The sequence below is a fragment of the Pelophylax lessonae genome, assembly GCF_965119305.1.
Source record: "Pelophylax lessonae genome assembly, chromosome: 1".
NCBI classification, from domain to species: Eukaryota; Metazoa; Chordata; class Amphibia; order Anura; family Ranidae; genus Pelophylax; species Pelophylax lessonae.
The window spans coordinates 65,718,093-65,740,246 of record NC_138768.1 but is presented as its reverse complement, the minus strand read 5'-3'; the positions used below and the strand labels follow the sequence as shown (position 1 = coordinate 65,740,246).

Below are 22,154 nucleotides of genomic sequence, written 5' to 3'. Positions count from 1 at the left end.
GGGGCTACACTAACCCAGCTTGTAAGGCTAAACTAAATAATACACCTCAGGAAGTACCGCCATGGCTACTAGAAGATAAACTTAGAACTAAACTAGAGAAACTTAACATAAATAAATCACCGGGACCGGATGGCTTGCACCCGAGGGTTCTTAAAGAGCTCAGCCAGGTGATTTGCCAGACCCTTTATTCTTGATCTATAAGGATAATCTACAGACAGGTATGGTGCCAGCTGATTGGAAAAAAGCCAACGTGGTACCAATATTTAAAAATGGGCCGATATATATCCCGGGTAACTATAGGCCGGTCAACCTAACATCAGTAGTCTGCAAGATTTTGGAGGGGATCACATACAAGACTTTAGTAACGAAAATGGTATTATTAGTAGTAATCTGCATGGATTCATGAAAAATAGTTCTTGCCAAACCAATCTATTAACCTACTACGATGAAGTGAGCTGCCACCTAGATAAAGGTAAGCCTGGGGATGTGGTGTATCTGGACTTTGCAAAGGTCTTTGACACCGTTCCCCACAAACGCTTACTATACAAACTAAGGAAGGTAGGTATGGACCATAAGGTGAGTACCTGGATAGAGAACTGGCTCCAGGGGAGAGTCCAGAGGGTGGTGATTAATGGGGAGTACTCGGATTGGGCGGGTGTAGAAAGTGGGGTCCCCCAAGGTTCTGTCCTGGGGCCAATCCTGTTTAATTTATTCATAAATGATCTAGAGGAGGGGATATCGAGTACAATCTCAGTATTTGCAGATGATACTAAACTAAGCATGCCAATATCTTCTATGCAGGATGTGGAAACCTTAAAAGTGGATCTGAACAAAATAATGGGGTGGGCAACTACATGGCAGATGAGGTTTAATGTTGAAAAATGTAAAGTAATGCACTTGGGCGTCAGAAACACGAAAGCAAGCTACTCACGGGGGGGGGGGACCTCTGGGTTAGTCTAGGAAGGAAAAGGATCTGGGGGTACTGGTAGACAGACAACAGGCTTGGCAGTGGCATGCAATGCCAAGCCGCTGCAAGCAAAGCCAACAGAATACTGGCATGTATAACAAAGGGGATAAACTCCAGAAATAAAGAGATTATTCTCCCACTCTACAAGACTCTGGTCCGGCCACATCTGGAGTATGCTGTCCAGTTCTGGGCACCGGTCCTCAGGAAGGATGTGCTGGAACTGGAGAGAGTCCAGAGAAGGGCAACAAATATAATTAGGGGAATGGAGGACATCAGCTATGAGGAAAGACTACAAGCACTGAATTTATTCTCTCTGGAGAAGAGACAATTGGGGGGGGGGAGGCGGAGATATGATATCAATGTACAAATACTGTACTGGCGACCCTAGTATAAGGAACAAACTTTTCAGAGTAAGGGAATACAATAAGACACGTGGCCACTCACTAAAACTAGAGGAAAAACGGTTTAACCTTAAAATACGTAAGAGGTTCTTCACTGTCAGAGCGGTAAGGATGTTGAATTCTCTTCCACAACCAGTCGTATCAGAAGGGAGCATCGATAGCTTCAAAAAACTATTAGATGGGCACCTTAAAGACCACAACATACAGGGGTATACAATGTACTGTTAACAGCAAACACACACACATCATAGGTTGAACTGGATGGACTGATGTCTTTTTTCAACCTCACAAACTATGTAACTATTGTGGTGGTGTATAGAGCCAAAAAGATTAGAATTGTGTCGATGTCCCAATATTTAGGGACCTGACTGTATGTATCCTTGGTTGCTCCTATTCTGCTTAGCTAGTTTGACCAGTATTTACCACCTGGGAAGTTTGATATAAGCACCAATGTTTATTTCCAAAAGCTAAAAACTCTATAAGGTCCAATTTCAAGAAAAGATAAATGAACAACGGGTCAGTACATAGTGAATAGTTATTACCCTTCAAGAAAGACTATCTATATGGCTAAGTACTCATCCACTTGGATCTTGCTGGTTACATGGGGTACTGTCCTGATTACACCTGGGCCTTCATTAGAGAAGGATACCACTCACCGTCTAATAATTTCCCGTGGAATACTGCAAGGCCGGCAATTCGACCAATGAATGTGAAATACGAGAGATGATCTTCATTGCACAGACCAGAGTTTGGATTTATTTGGAGAGTGTAATTGTCCCTGTGACAAAGATAAGAAGGTTTATGTCCCACATGTAGACTGAATAAACATATTTTAGCAGAGCATAGGACAATCCAGCCATGAGTTACCTGTTACAGACTCCCTTCAATGGCAGGGCAGGAGACCTTTTTTTTCCCCTGCTACAATTACCTCTTGATCCCTGTTCCCCCCAGCTTGTGATTGGACAGTGAAAGTAGAAGCAGCAGACTGACAAACTCATCAGTCACTCTGTTCCCTCCTCCTATCAGCAAGACTCTATTAGAACATAAACACTGTAGCACAGATGATTGTTTTCTTGTTCTGCTACTCCCTCTTCTAGTCTGAGCTTAGTTGTACAGGAGGTTACAAGAGGCTGATCAAAATCAAGTACTTACACAGCATGTGTTTTAAAAATAAATGTAACAAATACAGAGATGCACTATTTGTGTATTTTATACCTGCCTAGAGTTCACCTTTATTTATTGACGCTAAATATGTCTTGCGCTCCCCCTCCCAAAAAGTATCCCTTACTTGACCAACCTGGACAAGTTTGGGTTTGAAAACATGCAAATAGTTGCACTGGTTGCCCTATGACAGGCTTCCAGGTATCAGTGTTGTGGGCTGCCATAATCTTGAACCAACCAAACTAAGAAGCAGCCTATGATATCATTCATGGGCACAAGCCATTCTTGGTGCTTTTCCACTGCATGGAACCGAACGGTTCAGTTGTGCTTTTCCACTGCTGGTACTGCATGGTATAGTGTAGGAGCGTTTTGGTACGGTACGGCGGCGCTTTTCCACTGCATGGAACCAAACGGTACGGCTCTCTAAAACAGTACCACCTCAATTGTGGTTCCAAGAGGTACCATACCGGTACCATATCCCACAATCCTTTGCATGCAGTCACTACTAGCCACTGATTGGTCAGAGAATCGTTGTTATCTCACCCACTTAACTTTAGTACTACTTTAGTGGAAAAGCAAACCATACCAAACCGTTCCAACACCGTACCATGCAGTACCAGCAGTGGAAAAGCAAACCGGGCCAAGCAGGGCCGAGTAGAACCAAGCTGGTACTTGCAGTGGAAAAGTGCAATCTGATTAGTCAGTGGGGTCCTTGACCAATTTTAACCAGAAACATTTCCAGCAACAGAGATAGGGGTCCACACCAACTGGGGCAGGCAGTTCAACGTGGAGGCAAGGCTAATATTCATATACACATATCCCTAGCTTCAGATTAATAAAGAAGCAGAAAATAAACTTACGTGGCAGAATACTCAAACAGTCCATAATATGGATTAAACATTTCTTTGGACAAAAGGAAGAACCATTCTCTGGCCACTCCACCATAATCCAAGCCTTTCTCGGATTCAAACTCTATCCACAACCGTGCCTTCAAGACATCCGGCCTCTTCACTGACATGATCCGCCTGTACGATTCTTCAAAGATGCTGTTTCTGTGAAGCTTCATTTCAAATCTGTTTGGTATGTCGGCCTGGGGAGGGAATCACTTTCTGTTATGATGATGGAACATGAACATACTGGGGTCTGTTAACAGAAGACTTAAGCCCCGTACACACGAGTAGAAATTCGGCCGGGAAATATCGTCCGACGACCGATCTGCCGATTTTCAGCTTGTTAGTATGGTGCTTCCGACAACCGACTCCGACTTTTCGGGCGAAAAAATCCTGGTGTGCAGGCTATATAATTTTTGTCGACCGTCAAAACATGTCCGATTTTCATCTCATTAGTACAGATTTCGACAGGGAAAAATCTTATGAGTAAGACTGGGCATGCTCAGAGATGAAAGAACACAAAGAAATCAAACCAACACATGACATCACTTCTGAAGTAGAATTCTGTCTTGCGGGAAAATTCGTGTGCAGTCTAGAGCACATTCCAACCAACCGACAACACTCTGGACAAAAGACGGACAACCGGTCGGTGGAAATTCGTTGCGTGTGTACGAGGCTTTAAAAAGAAGAACCTATTTGATCCACTAGGTGTTTTAATGCAGTTGAGGCATTGTTCAGACATTATTTTTACATTATTGAAATAAGGTTCAGCTTTAGATACATTTTAAGAATGTTCACATAATACACAAACAACTAAAGGCACCAGATTTTAGCAGACAACAAACTTTATGTTTCAAGGAGAAGCTAAAATTGAATGGGGGCTCGATCACATACCAGCAGTGTGGAGTGGTCTACCACACCTATTCGCCCGGTATACGGTTATATGCCGTTAGACCCAATAGTACTTTTTGAATGTACACAAGTACATGTAGTGAGAAATCTCACCCAATCTAGTGCACACACAAGTCTAGTAGCTCTTTAAGCATTTATTGCTTGGGGTCCTTCTAGGACACTGTTGCCGCAATTTGAAAACCACAACACATCTAAATTATCCTCTCCACACTCCACTGCTAGCACATTTTACAGGCGGTCATTAATTTATGTTTTTCCTATCTACAACAGGGAACAACTAATAATAATTGGTTTTATTATAATTAGTGGCCTTGATCATAATTGAGAACACTTGTTAGAATAAAGTTGTAAATTGTTTTCTGGTGAACAAGCATTATCATTAATCAGTGTTCCCTAATTAGCAGACATAAGTGAAAATGCCTTTATTCTGATAATTAGGGTAGGTACAGTAAGTGCCTTGATTAAATGGTAATAACACATTTTGCAGAATTTTTTGGACGACATGGGTCTGTCAATCAATGATATTCCATAAGAACCTGCATTACAATGGCCACAAGCCAGTCAAATAACAGGAGCTCTCACCCGGGTGCCAAAGACTAAAAAAAAAAATCCTCCAGTCAACCTTAAAGTAATACTGGACTGATTTTAGTGTTGGGAGGGGGGAGTTAAGCATTAAGGGACAGGTTAAAGGGTGAGTTCACATTTCGTAACATGTTATGAATGGACCGGACCCCACTCCCTGATCTGAAAGCTAGCGGGGATCTTCTCCTTCTCTCCTTCCCCGCTAGCTATTACAATTTTTAAAAAACGTGGCTGAGCGGGGCTCTGCCTGGGTCAAATTGTGACAGCTAGGAGGGAGAAGATCCCAGCTGTCAGATCAGGGAGCGGGGAACGGTCTATTCGTAACATGTTCTTCCTTTCAGAATGTATTGACTTCCGTGTAGGAGGAATGAGTAAGCAGATACACTGACAGATCTGCGGGTGCAATGCTTTATGGCTCCTGCAACAAAAAATAATAAATGCACATTTTTTTACCTGCAGAGAAATGTGCATTTATTATTTTTTTTTAAAAAATTGACTTATCCTTTAAACATTTTGTGGGTGGGGGGTTTTAAGAACTGGTCTGAAAGCTGGTACATGCGCGCTGAATGTCGGCTGGTTCAACAGAAACCAGCCAAAATTCAGCCACTGTGTACAGCAGGCTGTCCAACTTCTTTCGAATGGACATGCTGGAAATCCAGCAGCCGATCGGCATCTGCTAATGCTTGTAGCCTATGGCTGCGAGCTCTGACTGGTGTGTTTTGAGTGGGTGTAGTCCCTGTTTTAGGACACAATAACTCAGTGGGGAGAGCCAGTGGCGTACCAACAAGGGGGAGGTCTGCCCCAGGTGCCACACATTGGGGGGTGTCAGGGAGCACCAGGGTGACACCCAGGGGCCGGCCACTGGACTGCCTCAGCCGCTCATTGACACAGGAGAGTGGAGCAGGAGGAACTGTTTCAAGCCAAACAGAAGAGAGAGACTCACAAGCCCTGAATAAACAGCGAGTGCTGCCGGAGTTAACTTTGCTAGTTAATGAGCAGGAGATTGCTAGGACCCCCTAGCAACCAATCACCTGCTTATTAACTAGCAAAGTTAACTCCGGCAGTTAGCACTGTTTATTTAGTGCTCATAAGTCTCTCTTCCGTTCTGCTTGAAACAGTTCCTCCTGCTCCGCTCTCCTCCTAATAGGGTTTCTATTTGTATTGTAAAAGGTTCTATTGGGGGGGGGAGGGGGCTGTGTAATGTAAAAGTTTCTATGGGGGGGGGGCTGTGTGATGTAAAGGGTTCTATTGGGGGGGTCGGGTTATTTGTAATGTAAATGTATTTATTTAAATCTATTTGGGGGGTGGCTGTGTAATGTAAACGGTTCTATTTGGGGAGGGTCAGGGGCTGTGTAATGTAAAGGGTTCCATTGGGGGGGCTGTAAAATGTAAAGTGTTCTGGGGGGGGCTGTGGTATGTAAAGGGTTTCATTGGGGGGTGGAACTGTTTAATGTAAAGGGTTCCATGGGGGGGCGGTGGCTGTGTAATGTTAAGGGTTCCAATGGGGGGGGCCGCCTGTATAATGCAAAGGGTTCTATGGAGGGGGCAGGGCAGTGTAATGTAAAGAGTTATGTGGGGGGTGGGGCTGTGTATTGTAAAGGTTTTCATGGGGGGGCAGGGGGCTGTGTAATGTGTAATGTAAAGGGTTGCAATGGCGGGGGGCTGTGTAATGTAAAGGGGTCCAGAGGTATAGGGGCTGTGTAATGTAAAGGGGTCCAGAGGTATAGGGGCTGTGTAATGTAAAGGGGTCCAGAGGTACGGGCTGTGTAATGTAAAGAGGGGTTTTCCTACATTTTACCGGGAGTTAGAGTTGCAGTGCTATAGATTTCTTTTAGGTTGTGCAGTTTTTTCTGCATTTTCTAAAAGCGCACCAAAAGTCCCGCATGCTGCATCTTTGGCACACTTTCAGAAAACAGGGACATTTTTTTTTGGAGGAGAGCGACAACATGGTTTACCGCACCAGGTGACACCAACCCTAGTGACACCACTGGAAGTAGCACACAGTAAGTGTGCCACTGCCAATTACATGTATTTCTGTCCGGCACCTCAGGTCAGTCGGTGCAGAGGAGGAGGGGCCTGGTCGCTGGGGGGAGCAGAGGGAAGAGGATTCTTTCGGGTATCGGGCTGCAGTGCGTGGAGGCGCTACATGCAATTTCACTTGACAACACGTCAATGTGCGGTACGTCCCTTGACGACACGTCAATGTATGGTGCGTCGGGGGGGGGGTGCCAAGATATAGGATCCGCCCTGGGTGCCAAATGCTCTAGGTGCACCCCTGCAGCGAGCTCCTCAGTTTTTTTTTTTCCATTCAGCCCACTGGGTTAACTAAAATAAAACTACCTGTGTGTACCAGGCTTTAGGAATTACAGTAGAGTAAAGCTGGCCATACAACAGTAGATTTTCGAACGAACATTGTCATGACAATTCTCAGTACATTTGATGACTTAACAAATGTTGTTCAAAAGTACTTAAAAAATTAACTAGCTTTCAACATTCTATTTTGGAACAAACTGCTTTTCCCGCTCGACTTTCCTGTTCAAAAAAAATTCTATCTGATTCCTTCGAATTCTGAATTTAAAATTGAACAGACGTTCTTAAAATTTTAAATGAAATTCCATCCACTTTAAAAATGGACAATCTCGAGGCACCCTTTACAAATAATGGATAGTCTTGAGGCACCCTGTAAAAATGATGGATATTATCGAGGCACCCTTTAAAAATTATGGACCGTCTCAAGGCACCACTATCTAAAATCTAAAAGCGGTTCCACTAGGTTTTACATAATGCAGCAACATCAACATGTCCAAGTAGGACACCCAACGTTGGAGGTGATTTATTCTTCCAAAGCAAAACAGTTTTGAAAACTGGTTCTGACTAGTATGCCTATGTTTCTCTTCTCCCTCAGTTTTTCCCCATCACTAATGTGACCCCAACGCTGATGGAGAGGAGCAGGGGAAGGTCAAACAAGGATGCTATGCAAGTGTCTGGCATCCTCCTTATCAAATGATGATACCATTGGTCGTTAGGACACCGGCAGCTAGAAGGTTGTAATGTTGCATAATGAAAACCTGTGATTTAGTTTAACTAAAAAGGCAGGGTTCATCCACATGCCGGCTTGTATACAATTTTTGGGCAATTTTTAGGCATTTTGCCAAGGTACCCCTGAAGAAAACCTCAAGGCACCCTGGTTGAAAAAGGCTGCATTAGTGTATGGCCAGTTTAACTGTTAAGGTATCGAGGGGTTAAATCTTAGAGGGCTGCTTTCCTGTAGGGTACACTTTATTGGTGATTGAACACCAAGTCTTGGCTCTGGAACCCTCATGCCGAACACGACCAGATATGGTTTCCTTGGTGCTAACAAAGATTTTGACCCAATCCTACAATATTTGCTGAGGCAATATTCTGGGGTTCTTACAGGGATAAAAGTATTAGAGTGACCAATGCCAATCTGTCTAGAAGTATCTGGTCATCAACCAACCAGATTTCCTAGATGATCTGATCTCGAGACCCTTCAGATGAAAAAACAGCTATAGTAATATTTTTCTGACCCTATGGGCCTGGTTCTAAGGACTTTGGGCTTGTGTCAAAGGGCAAATGCTATTTGATATCTACATCTGTTTAATATGCTTTTGAGATCATTCAGAATACATTGCAAGAGCATTTGACCTGCAGTTTATCTCCATCTTCAAGCTGCATTCCCATAGACTTGTATAGGAGGGAGAAGAAGTTCTGGACCATAAAAAAATACTTTTGACATGGGTCCAAACACTACTTTTCATCCAGTAAGGTTGAAAGATTCAAATGTTACAAGAAAAGAAAGTTACTGGTGATAAGGTAGTTGCTGCGAGACCTATGACCCTGGTCTGCAAATAACAGTCCCAAGGTATCAAGGCAATTACCTTTGTAATGTAGTTAAAAATACTTACTGGTTTCTTTAGTTTTTTCCTGAAATAATCGTATTTCTGCTTGAATTCTCTGGAGTAAGGGACAGCCTAGACGAGGAAGAGAAAATAATGATTCCATTAAAACAAAGTCACGATCAGTATGTGCCCAAAGATGTAGATTAATAAAGTGGAGAACTCTATTAATATTGCTATGTAAAGTGTCAGCACGGTCAAAAATTACATTGTAGCTTTGGCTGTGTGCTGACATGTTGAATCATCAACTGAATTTTTTATTTAGTTGGAGCTGCGAATAAACGAAAATTCCAAAATTGTAAGAAACCTGAACATTGCCTGAAACAGCGTGTGGAGCTACCAGGAACAGTAGGGTTGGGGTACTGTATGTATAGTGTCTATAGGGTTGGGGTACTATACTATATAGTGTCTATACAAAAGTTGTTTTCTCAAGTGGAGCTATGTACTACAATAAAGGCATGGTTTAATCAGCCATGTCCAACCTGCGGCCCGGAACCGCAGGCAATGCGGCCCACTGCCCTCTGCCAATTTTTTTTTTTTTTGCTGTGGACGAAGGAAGGCAGTTTGGGGGCATGGCCACAGCGGCTTACAACTAACTTTTGGCAGAGGCAGCCTCGGAAGGGATCATCCTCTAGTTGTGTTAAATTAGTGCTGGGGGGAAGGGGTGCAGCAGTGCGGGAAGGGCGCGGTGGTGTTTTATCATTTATATACCTTAACTATAGTATATGTATTTTATATGCGGCCCGAGAAAATTTCTCTACACTTAATGTGGCCCAGAGAAGCCAAAAGGTTGGACACCTATGGTTTAAATGATTATGAAGAGCTGCTAAGGGTCACATGACCTAATTATCATTACTATCATACACTATAATTTTCTAATGTTCCACTTTCAAGATATCGGGTGAAACTTGTATCAGGAAACTGCTGTTAAACATAGGTGGCTCTTATCAATAATTGCTATTAGGCAGAATCCTATGAACAGAAATATCCTCTATCACTTTATTGGGTAACAGTGGGCAGGGTCAGCAAAATCTATATATAATGACTACATTTGGGGCTAGTCTCAAATTCTTTATAAAACACATGGTAGTCTAGATACGTTTATGAAAAAAAAAAAAAAAATTCCTAATAAAACTAACACCAACTATTAACTTTGTTAACCAGCGTAAGGTGATTATAGCCACATCGGTGCACTATTGCAAGAACACACTTGAGTACTGGCTGTGTTACTTTTTTTTTTTTTTTTAATTTCCACAAAATTACATTTTCAGTACAAGATTTAGGTAGGCTACCCCCTTTTTATAAGATCCAGTAGCTAGTGCACATAAATGTACTGTGGACAGTACTCAACTTTGTTATCCAGAAAACCATCTTCTGCGTACCTCTCTAACACTGGGACACTCACCAAGGGCCTCCACTTAAGTGCATTATGCGTATGCCTACCATTTCACTACCTTACTGGCTGTTGAGGTTTTCTCATTGGATAATGGGATGACAGGTGGACAGGGTTTAGCTCCCAAATTGGGAGGAAGAGGACCACCAGAAATCAGAGGACCACACTAGACATGCCTTTCTGGTTAACTGTATGAATGTAAAGACGGGCAACACAAGGTGCTTTAATAACCCATGACTTCACCAGGTTTGCTACAATGAATATTTAGAAGCAGTAAACATATTATTACTATTAAACCTTTACAAATATAATTAAAGTACATCTCTGTTTCTATCTATTCCACAAAAAAACACAATTAGCTGGGTTTCGCTTAAACTTACTGGCCCGGTGATGGCTGGATTCTGTAGTCGAGGGTCTTCCCACTGGGTTATTTTAGTATCTGCAATTAAAGGGTGCATTTTAGAATGCTTAACATTCAGGAACTGCAGCAAGTCAAAGATGGTTTGATCGATAGTTGAGTTGTATAGATCATGAACTATTTATCTTTCAAAAAATGTTTCCCAGTGCTAAATATAGGACGAACTTCTTCAAACACAATCCCAAAACCTGGTTTGCACAAAAAATGCCAGCTATCAGCCCAAACTTTATTGCCATCTGCTACTCTACCAGTCGGTGGAGAAAGGTTAGACTGCAATAAAGTAGCAAAAAAAAAAAGGAAAGAAGTTGACCATATTAATTAGGCTTGATCTAAAAGGAATAAAGATGGTTCATGTCTCATAGCAATGTTCATTTCCACATATTTTTTTAAAAAGTTCAGCTTTGAAACCGAAAAAAAATTACGTAGATCCATCAAAAGTGCTGATACGTTGTATTAATGCATATGCAATGGACCAATGTATGTATTATATAAACGATATAGCACTATATATATATATATATATATATATATATATATATTTTGTAGAGCACACAAACTCTCCCACTGGGCAGCCAAGCAGTAGCAGTCTGCGTAGGCATCCCTCCCCCAGCCACAGCCCTGTGCCATCACTGGTACCTGCAGGAAGCTCAGAACTTGTTGCACAGTGAGTATAACAATGGGATTTTTATCAGCTTAGAAAGCAGCAGGAATTATACAATTTCACTAAGGAATAGTTTTGCTTTTGGTTTTATCCACTGTTTTTATTCCGAGTCTGTTATGACTTGCACTGCGTAGCCTACAGGTACAATGAGGCTTAAGCATTTAAAGCAGCAGCCAGCACCAGTAAGGCTAGTCATACAAATAAACTATGTACCATTGATCAAATATAAATTCAATCATTGCATTGATCCTTTAGTCAGAAAAGATCATTTGACACACAAAAGAAAAAAGATAGAGCTGGTGAAATTTCACCAAATATTACACTGGGACAAGTTGTTCCTTTTCCATTACAACAATCTTTGAGTGACCAAATTGCCCATTTATTTCTGAAAGATATGACTCTTCCATTGAAACAATCATTCTATACGATTAGGTCTTTAGTCTGAGTCTATCACATTTAACTGTTCCTTAAATGGTCGAAAAGCTTTCCCATGGCAGCAGGTATACACTATTAAGAATTATAGCAGAGTGGCAAACTCAATTTCATCGCGGGCCATATCAGCATTATTGTTGCCCTCAAAGGGCCAGTTGTATCTGTAACACTATATAAATTTATCCAGGGCTTTTTTTTTTCTCAGAGAATAGGTACAGGAACTGAACCATGTCCCCATGCCGAACTACATCAAACAGTGGGTGTGGCCAAAATGCACCAACAGTGGGAGGATCTTAAAGGGGCAATAAAAACCAGGAGTGCGTAATGTGCAGAGTTCAGGATTGCCCAATGCACAGAGTTTAGGGGTGTGCTATGTACTACTGAGTGCAGCGTTCAAGGGTGGGCTATGTACAGTGTGCAGTTTCAGGGGTGCCCTATGTACAGAGTGCATGGTTGAGGAGTGCACTATATACAGATTGCAGGATTTAGGGGTGTTCAGGGTTCAGCTCTCTTTCACAGGCTGTCCACATCTCATTTCCACCCCTTCTTAGCTCTGACCTCTGCACCACTCTCCCCATCCAATACCTTTGCACACATCTCCCTCCACAGCCCGCATCCCCCCCACCCACCACCACCACCGCCCAAAAGCTTCTTCTCATCTCAACTACCTGTTCCCGCTCTAGTACCTCCCGGCAGTGTAGGAGGCTCTGCCTCTCGCTCACTTGTAGGGAGATCATTGGTTGGCATCTGTGCAGTTTACCTTGTAATGCCGCATCTCACACTGCACCTGAATCCCCCTTGTTCCCGGTGTGAGTGCAGAGTAGACAGGGTTCTGTGAGAGCCGCAGAGAGGAACGCTGTCCTTGTAAACATAGAAGGCTTCTGTATTTACAAGCGACAGTGGTGAGAGGGAGTCGGAGGGCAAGAGCTGGAGGTAACAGGCCTCCATTCCTCCACGTTCCAGCTGAAAAAAAAAAGCCCTGGTTACGAGGGCCACATGAAATGGTCCGGCAGGCCAGATTCTGGCCTTAGGGTCTTGTGTTTGACACATGTGGCTTATAGAAATAAGGAAGCCTGTTACATAGTTAGTGAGGTTGAAAAGAGACATCAGTCCATCCAGTTCAACCTATAGAAGAACCTTCATTTTACTTGGACTAAGCAAAGGCGAGGCTCACTGGATAACTCACCCATCCCACAATTACCCTGACCATCTGCTGCAACCCCTAAAAAAGAGACCCTTTACCAAGTTAAATATTGCAAGTAAAGGCACATAAATATTGGGTAGTGCACTTTGATTCAATATTGAATTTTGCAATATAAAAACCCAAACATAAGGTAGAACAGAGACAAAATTTACATGAGCAGGGCAGCAATTTGATCCTTTCCAGCCAGCAAAACCCAGCATTTTTGTTGCATGCATTCCTATAAACACAACCTATCACTTCCAGTCTCAGCATGCCATCAATGGCTGAGGTTTACACTGCATTATGGCACCAGTGACCTTAAAATTCAGTATGGCTGCCTAAATGCCCACTGTCTGTAATGTTAAATTTACATACACAAACAGGAAGTATTAAATTCACTTAAACTGGTTACTGTGCATACACACAAAGTGTTACTTCAGGGTGTATAAAGAAAACAGTCCGGAGGTGTATTAATGCGTGGAGACAAATAAAACATGCCACAATCAGAAAATTAAGTCAGAATAGCAATTTTACCACTGAGGCCTTGCTATGCTATATCTTGTTTTAAGCTATATCAAAGGATCACTCCACCTTTTTGGCAAATCTGTATTTTTTTTTTTTAAGACAAAGGAACCCAATCAATAACTGTGTCATTATTGATTATTACTTATAATAATCCCTGTATAGACTCTTAAGGGTCCGTGCTCAGTGCTAAGAGGCAATGGAATGTTGGGTTGATGCAGCATTCTGTAGGCAGATCTAGATGCATCAAACATTCCTTACTAGGCCAAACGGAGAATTTAACAGGAACATCACTGGTAACCCATACCCTACATAAACTGATCAGCACTGTAGCCATGCAGTGCTAGGGTATTGGTTTAAATCCCACTGGGGTCGACATCAGCATTAAGTCTGTATTTTATGCACTTGATTGCATGATTTCCAAAGAGTGCTCCAGTTCCCCTGCACATTACCATGTAAAGCAGTGTTGGGACAAGAAAAAGGCCCCCTTTCTCTCTATGAACTGTGAACTAATTCAGCAGTATAGGTTGCAGGTCATGCCTTTTTTGCACCCCTCCCACTGCTGAATAGCCAATAAACAGCCATTTCTTCTGCCTACTCCTTGGACTTGCCATACTGTAAAGCATATGGGGCTATTTCAAGTGGATGAGTCAAAATGGAAGACTGGCGCTCCACAAATACAAATTTCTTTATTCACCTGGACTGTATGTAAGGGACATAGAGGAATCTGCTGTCCAGGTAGATGAGGATACACATGAAGCTTTCCAGTGTGCGTTTCCGCCCCGCACTGGTGACGTCACATCCGCTTCCATGTTCCACGCTGGTTAGCGTGGAGGTACATCCCAGGACACCCAGCAATTTACCTCCAGTGGTGTTTGGGGCGATCAAAACTCACAGAACCATCTATGGACACCTGGATTACACATATTCTGTCAAGCCCAGTTTATTCTACACTCTTGTAAGTGTTCTTAATCTTGTTTAATAAATGTCACCTTTTTAATATTACACTTAGTGGCGCCTCCCTCTCTTCCTTTCTATATGGGACTATTTCAGCATGTTACAATTTAAAGTAAAAATCAGTGCTTTTTGATAGAAAGTTACTTAGAATCCCCAAACACTATATATATTTTTTTAACATAGACCCTAGGGAATAAAATGGCGGTTCTTGCAATTTTTTGGGCCATACGGTATTTGCGCATACATTTTTCAAATGCGTTTAAAAAAAAAAACACTTTCACGAATTAATAAAATAACAAAACACATTATTTACCCCAAGTTTTTTATATTTTTGGGAAAGATGATGTTATGCTGAGTAAATAAATACCCAACATGTCACGCTTTAAAATTGGGCTTATTTGTCAAATGGCGACAAACTACAATACTTAAAAATCTCCATAGGCGACGCTTTAACATTTTTTACAAGTTACCTGTTAAGAGTTACAGAGGAGGTCTTGGGCTAGAATTATTGCTACTACTCTAACATTCGTGGCGATACCTCACACGTGTGGTTTGAATGCCGTTTAAATATTCGGATGCGACCTACATATAAGTTCGCTTCTGCGTGCAAACACGAGGGGATGGGGGCGCTTTACAATCCCAAGATCTCTGCTCTATGCTGGAAAGCCTGAGATTAAAAAAAATAAATAAATCGATCTCAGGCTTTCCAGCAAAAAAATAAAAATAAAAAAATGGCAGTGTTTATATCTGCTGGCGCCGGAAGAGAAGTCATGACGTCGCTTCCGGAACCCGGAAAATAAGTCATGACGTCGCTTCCAGCCTCCGAGGGTCATAGAGATGGCCAGGGACCATCTGGTCTGCCGCCGCCGGTGGTTTCATTCTCCGGTTTCCCGATCGCATGGGAGAAACTGGAGAAGCACCGGAGGACCCCTCCGGTCACCTGTAAAAGTAATCAAGCAGCTAAACAGCTAATATATCCACCTAAAATCCAGGATGTCATACGATGGCCTCCGGTCGGTAAGACGTTGATATCCAGCAATAAATCAGAATATATCTTTCAGTCGACTTCAGTACAATGAAAATTGATTCAGTACTGTATATCAGTTTTACAGTTTCGCTGGATAAATAAACACAAATGTAGAACATTGACATCTATAGATCTAGCTAAATTGCCAAAGTTAAATTCAAAACTCAACATGTGGGATGGAGTGCAGCTTTTTTTTTATATATAAACGCTAATTTATCAGAAAGGTGGAGTAAGCCTTGAAAATAATTGGCATGTTGATGGAAAGAGGCGCTAAGGTAAAGTAACACACAACCAACCAATGATCTGCTGTTACATAACCTAAACATTTTTAAAATTGAACGTAAACTTCTAATTGGTTGGTAGGAGTTACACAACCATATTGGTTACGCCAGATACTGGCGACTATACTCTTTGGCCTTCTGATAACAAAATGCTGCTGGACTTATTTTCCCTTTGCAATGGTGGATGTCAAGGCAGGATCGCTGAGGCAAGTCATCTAAACATACAGTATGCACCAACGCTGTATTAACAAAAAGAAAATGCAAAAAGTTGTTAATCTTTCAACAATCCTTCACTGACACAAATAGGGGGAAACCGCAAGCACTGTGGTGCAGAATGTACAGTACCGTAGGGGGGCAAGGACTGTGCATTTTCGCGGTCTGTGCACATCAACACTTGAGTTCCTGAATAAAGAGTAAGATCACATGATTTTCATAATGCAAATACCTGTCAATGCAGGTAAAGTCTAGTAAGAGAGAGCACACTTACTGTGATCTATGTAGAATGTTCTGCCGTCTATGTGTATTCTCTCCTCCCAGCCAGGCTGCAAAATGAGGATACATAACAATTCATTAGAAAGATGAAAAATCACTCACAGAATAAATAGCTTCATAATTAAAGCAGAATATGCTCTCGCTGTTTCTACCTCTAAATACACTTACCGATCAACCATAACATGACCACTGACGGGTAAAGTGAATAACATTGATTATCTTGTTACAATGGCATCTTAAAGTGGGTGGGATATATTATCTAAAGAATAAACATGTTATTCCTTAAAGTGGTGTTCCAGTCTCCCCCTCCAAAAATTAAAAGTCAGCAGCTACACATACTGTAGCTGCTGACTTTTAATATTAGGACACTTACCTGTCCTGGAGTCCAGCGATGCCGGCACCGCAGCCGATGTTTCCTTCGGCTGTTGGGTGCAGCCGCCGCCATTGCCGGTAAGAGAACCCATCAGTGAAGCCTTGCGGCTTCATGGGCGGGTCCCTACTGTGCATGCGCGAAGCACGCTGCGCATTCGGATTGGCTCGGCTGCGGAGGAAGGAGCCAAACTTCCGGGAGACGGCACTGCCGCTCAAAAACAGCTACCCATCCCCCCCTCCTTCCTGAAAGGTGCCAAATGTGGCACCGGAGGGGGGGGGGGAAGCAAATGAGCAGAAGTTCCACTTTTGGGTGGAACTCCACTTTAAGTTGATGTGTTGATAGCAGAAAAAAAATAGGCAAATTTAAAGAATTGAGTGACTATGACAAGGGCCAAATTGTAATGTCTAGACGACTGGGTCAGAACAATTTCAAAACTGCAACTCTTCTGGGATGTTCCGGGTCTGCAGTGATCAAGACTGACCACATGTGGTCCATGGAAAAGGAAAACCGGCAACAGGGTAATGGAAGGCCAAGGCTCATTCATGCACGTGGAGAGCAAAGGCTGAACCATGTTGTTCGATCCAATAGAAGAGCTACGGTAGCTCAAATTGCAGAAGAAGTTGGTTCCAACAGAAAAGTGTCAGAACACACAGTGCATCACAGTTTGTTGCTTATGGGGCTGTGCAACTGCAGTCAGGGAGCTCATGCTGACCCATGTCCACCGCTAAAACAAATTTTGCCTACAATGGGCACATGATCATCAGAACTGGACCATGGAGCAATGGAAGAAGGAGGCCTGGTCTGATAAATCATGCTTTCTTTTACATCATGTGGATGGCCGGGTGCGTGTACGTCGCCTACCTGGGGAAGGGATGGCACCAGGATGCAGTATGGTAAGAGAACAAGCCTGCGGAGGCAGTGTGATGCTTTTGGAAATATTCTACTGGGAAACCTTGGGTCCTGCCATTCACGTGGATGTTACTTTGGAGTTTATGCCTCAATGGCTCAGAGTTGTTTTGGTGGCAAAAGGTGGACCCACTCAATAGTATGTGGGTGATCATAATGTTATGGGTGTGTGTGTGTGTGTTTGGTAACGCAACATTTTTCTATATATATTGAATTGCTGATGCCATTTGTTTTCTACAGAAGTTAAAGCAGAACTCCAGGATTTCCCTATCCTCCCATCCTGACACCACACCCTTCCCCCACAAAGACTAGTATTTAAAAAAATATATATATATGCACATATTTTTGCAGTAAAAAAATGTTTTTTCTTTTTTTTCTTTTTTACATGAAGTTTGCAAAGCAATGCATCTGCGATCCACAGATCGAGGCTCCAGCAGGCGGTTTCTCCAGCTACCTACAGACTTTCAGTTTGGAGAGCAGCAGGAAGTGTCAAGGGGATATTAGTGCGGTGATCACCGCACTTATATTCCATTGAGAATTACAAGTCTACCAGCCATAGTGGGAACTGTAGTCCACTTATTTATGGATCTCGGTGTATGAATCGCATAGTTGTGCAGACAGAGCCCTGCTGCTTACATAAGTGACAGTGGCTGCAGGAGAGAAGAACCCCTGCACGCTGTCTGGGGCTGAGGAGGCTCCGCTTGGCACCATGTTACACCCTAAATACAGGTATAAAAGATGGAGTTAGCCTTTAAAGCCCCTGTACATGATTTTTTTCTTTAAAGTGATACTAATGTATTTGTTTTCATGTATAAAAATAACAAACATGTCATACTTACCTGCTCTGTACAGTGGTATTGCACAGAACAGCCCGGATTGTCCTCTTCTTGGGTCTCTCTTCAACACTCCTGGCCTCTCTCTTCTGCTGAGTGCCCCCACAACAAGCAGCTTGCAATGGGGGCATTTGAGCTGAGCCACTGCTCTGTGTGTCCATTCAGACACGGGGCTGTGAACTGGCCCGCCCCCTCTCTCTCCTCACTGGCTCACTGCCTTTGAGTGACAGCAGCGGGAGCCAATGGTGCCCACTGCTGTGTCTCAGCCAATAAGGAGGGAGAGTCCTGGACAGCAGAGTCTCTCGTACAACATCGCTGGATTGAGATGGAACTTAGGTAAGGATTAGGGGGGCTTAGGGGGAGTACACACAGAAGATTTATTATTTTAATGCATAGAATGTTTTCTTGCCAGTCCTGTGATATCATCCCTGGCTCTTCTTCTTTATGGACTGAGTGGCGTTCACTTGAGCCCCACTTTGTCCTGGAGTACTGCTGGCCTGGGTGATGACGCACGATCTTGGGGCCCCTTCCCTTGTAAAGAACAGGCTGGGTTCACAGGAAATGGGCAAAATGACAACGTGCCGTTCTGCCTTGAAGAGGACTGCCAGCTGGACTTAGGAGGAAGTCGGCGACAGCAATGGAGCACGGAAAAGGTGAGTGAAGACAGGCATTATTAGGGGGAAAAAAATCCTTAAAGATACACTGGAAGCAAGAGCACCTGTCTGGACAGCGGTAGCCCAGCGAGGAGTCATTCCTTTATTCACAACTGCAGGTGCCAGACATGGCAAAACACACATCACCTACTGCAAATCCTTTGCTACATTCGAGGCAGATTGATTTGCAGTAGAAATGCACCTGGTTCTGCTGGCAACTTGCCGGACAAAAAGTCCTTTGTGTGTTCCAAGTTATACATAATTCAAGCAAAAACCTGGCGCCCACACCGATACTCACTGGAAGAGGACCCAAGTCGTTTGGATTTAATGAAGCTTTTGTTCGCATGTGAACTGGAAATTTCAACCTCGGGTCCTCCTGTGAAATGAAATGCTTCAGTTAGTGAAATCTTTGTTTTGTAAAGATTCATAAAGAAAGAACTGTGTTTAAAACAAAAGCCTTTCTCAAATGTATTCATTTGTTTAAAGCAAATCCTAAGGCCTGGTTCACAGTGGTGCAACATAGGACCCGACTTGTGAGAGCACAAGTCACATTACTTGTCAAATTCAATGTTTGCCTATGAGAGCCGTCTTAACTGATTGGACACAAGTCACTCCAACTTTAGAAAAGTTTCCTGCACTACTTTGGTCCGACTTTGATATGACTTCAATGCCACAGTGTGTAAAAAGTTACATTAAGTCAGATCAAAGCCAGACTGAAGTTGCAGGGCAAAGTCAGATTGGAAGATGTGCAACTTTCATGTTGGAGCAGTGTGAATCTGGGTTTAGGCAGAACTCCAACTAAAACAATCTTTTTGTATACAGCAGTGTTTCTCAACTGGGGTTCCATGAATCCTCCCCAGATCAACATTGTGGCAGATGTATATCCACCCAATGTTGTCTCCAGTGTTCTCAATGCGTGCTGACAGTTAGTAGTGAAAAGAGCACATTATTACCCAATGGTTATATGTAGTTTCAGATCCTGTGAACTCAGAGGGTGGTGCCGGTAGCAGTGCAGAGAATGGGAGCTAAAGAAAGCAAGAGGAGACGTCCTAGCTCAGTGAATGCAGACTACGGCAGGGGGAGAGCATAGAGCAGGACCACATGGATCGATTATGAGGTGAGAGCCTGTCTGTATGGTAGCAGTGATGCAGACTGCCGAAGGGGGGGGGGGGGAGAAGAGAAAAGGAGCACATAGCTGGATCAGGAGGTGAGATACTGTGTGTAGCAGCACTAACTGCAGAGAGCAGAAGCCCATGGCTGGATCAGACTGAATGTAGCAGGAGGTGAGATCATAATAGCTTTATGTTATGCCATAACTGTAACTGAAGCTTTTATGATCTCACCTCCTGCTACATTCAGTCTATACCAGTTGTGTGCCCCTGCTCTCTGCTCCCCCTCTCTACAGTCTGCATTCAGTGATGCCATACAAAGATTGTCACCTTCTGCTACATTCTGCTGTGTTCTCCGGCTCTCTGCTCCCCCCCCCCCCCCCCCGCAGTCTGCCTTCAGACACTGTCATACACAGGATCTCACCTCCTGCAACATTCAGCCACGAGCTCCCACTCTCTTCACTCCTCCTGCACCACCCTCTGAGTTCACGACAGCTGTAACTCCCGAGGAAGTAATAATTCGCACTGACTGTACTCTCTGTCAGTGCAATTTGAAAACGACATTGGTATTTTGTGCATATTTTTACTGCACAGAAATATGCAACATGTATGCAATTTTCTGCACAGAAAATAAACTCACCCGACCCCAACGTTGTGGTGTGAACAGGGCACATAAAATTCAGTGGAACAAGACCAAAATGTTTTATGCAAGTCAAATCTGTACTGTTCTTTCATCAATTCTTATGCATACAGTATATGTTGTGAATGCAGTCAGCTGCCTTATTTATTAATCACAACAATTCACCATACGTGCATAAAAACTGGAGGAAAAAACACACAGGTTTGAGTATTTTGGGCTCATTCACACCATATGCAGAGACGTGCTTTTCTAACGTAGGTCTCAGCAAGGACATAAATTTACTAATTTTTTTAAATTCATGTCTATGAATATATATACATGTATGGGGGTTGTCTCCACTATATGTATATATGTATAGTACACACTTTTGTATGGCTATGGCATGTTTTCTCTGGTACTTCTGTCAATATAACGAATACATATTAGATATGCATTTTCTTCTTTTGTATTTAAATTGTTCAGGTTTTAAATCTGTCCTTCAGGTTTTCTTTATAATAAATGGGTAGTTCTGCTCTTTGAATGGGATGATTATTACCTGTGTGTGTTCTATTAGCTATGCATGGGTTATCTTGATTCTAAGGCTAAATGCATCTGAGCTATTTGAATAGGTTTATGTACTGTATTTTCCGGCGTATAAGACAACTGGGCGTATAAGACGACCCCCCTAATTTTCAAGTTAAAACATAGGTTTTGGGCTATACTCGCCGTATAAGACTACCCCCCTTCGGAAGCAAGGCAACACCATTGAAAAACATCAGATTTCTCATAGATCTCCAAGGCACCCTAATACTGTAATACATGTAATCTCTCATAATATCTCCAAGGTACCATAAGTATTACCAGTAGATGTAATCTCAAGACGCTGGCTGTGCGGGAATCCTGTACCGGTATACCGTATGTACCGTAGCTTCGGCTACATACAGTGTACCGCGCTAAGCCAATCACAGTGAGCGATGTATTCTATTATTGAATGCAAAGCCTGCTTGGATTGGCAGAGTCAGAGAGGCGGGCTGATGTTACTCCGCCAATCCGAGCAGGCTTTGCATTCAATAATAGAATACATCTCTCTCCCTGATTGGCTCAGCGCGGTACACTGTATGTAGCCGAAGCTACAGTACATACGGTATACCGGTACAGGATTCTCACACAGCCAGCGTCTTGAGAGATTACATCTACCGGTAATACTTATACCTTGGAGATATTATGCTCGGCGTATAAGACGACCCCCCCATTTTTGGGGGATATTTTTGAGGTTCAAAAGTAGTCTTATACACCAGAAAATACAGTATATATACCTGTGTTTTAGTTTACCATTTCAGCTATGATTAAGCAACAGAAAAGGTGTGAAACACGTTAGTTGTGCTGTATTTTTCACCCCCAATTTGCTGTATGGGCTGTCGTTTTATATGGATTAATGAAAGGTGATTTCATTGGAGTGTGGCCA

General features: G+C 42.9%; 1 protein-coding gene across 6 annotated transcripts in view; it reads right to left on the bottom strand.

Moving 5' to 3' along the window:
* Positions 1 to 22,154, bottom strand: part of NEDD4L (NEDD4 like E3 ubiquitin protein ligase) — a 629,231-nt gene that overhangs the window by 31,281 nt on the left and 575,796 nt on the right. For 5 of the 6 annotated variants that reach the window (XM_082259755.1, XM_082259753.1, XM_082259754.1 and 2 more), the window contains 7 exons: positions 19,260 to 19,337; positions 16,192 to 16,246; positions 16,050 to 16,106; positions 10,604 to 10,662; positions 8,840 to 8,905; positions 3,390 to 3,619; positions 2,025 to 2,146 (listed from right to left, as the gene is read on the bottom strand). In XM_082259755.1, coding sequence (XP_082115881.1) covers positions 2,025 to 2,146; positions 3,390 to 3,619; positions 8,840 to 8,905; positions 10,604 to 10,662; positions 16,050 to 16,106; positions 16,192 to 16,246; positions 19,260 to 19,337 — 667 coding nt within the window. The remainder of the gene's footprint in view (positions 1 to 2,024; positions 2,147 to 3,389; positions 3,620 to 8,839; positions 8,906 to 10,603; positions 10,663 to 16,049; positions 16,107 to 16,191; positions 16,247 to 19,259; positions 19,338 to 22,154) is intronic. The other variant, XM_082259756.1, reaches the window with a different exon arrangement.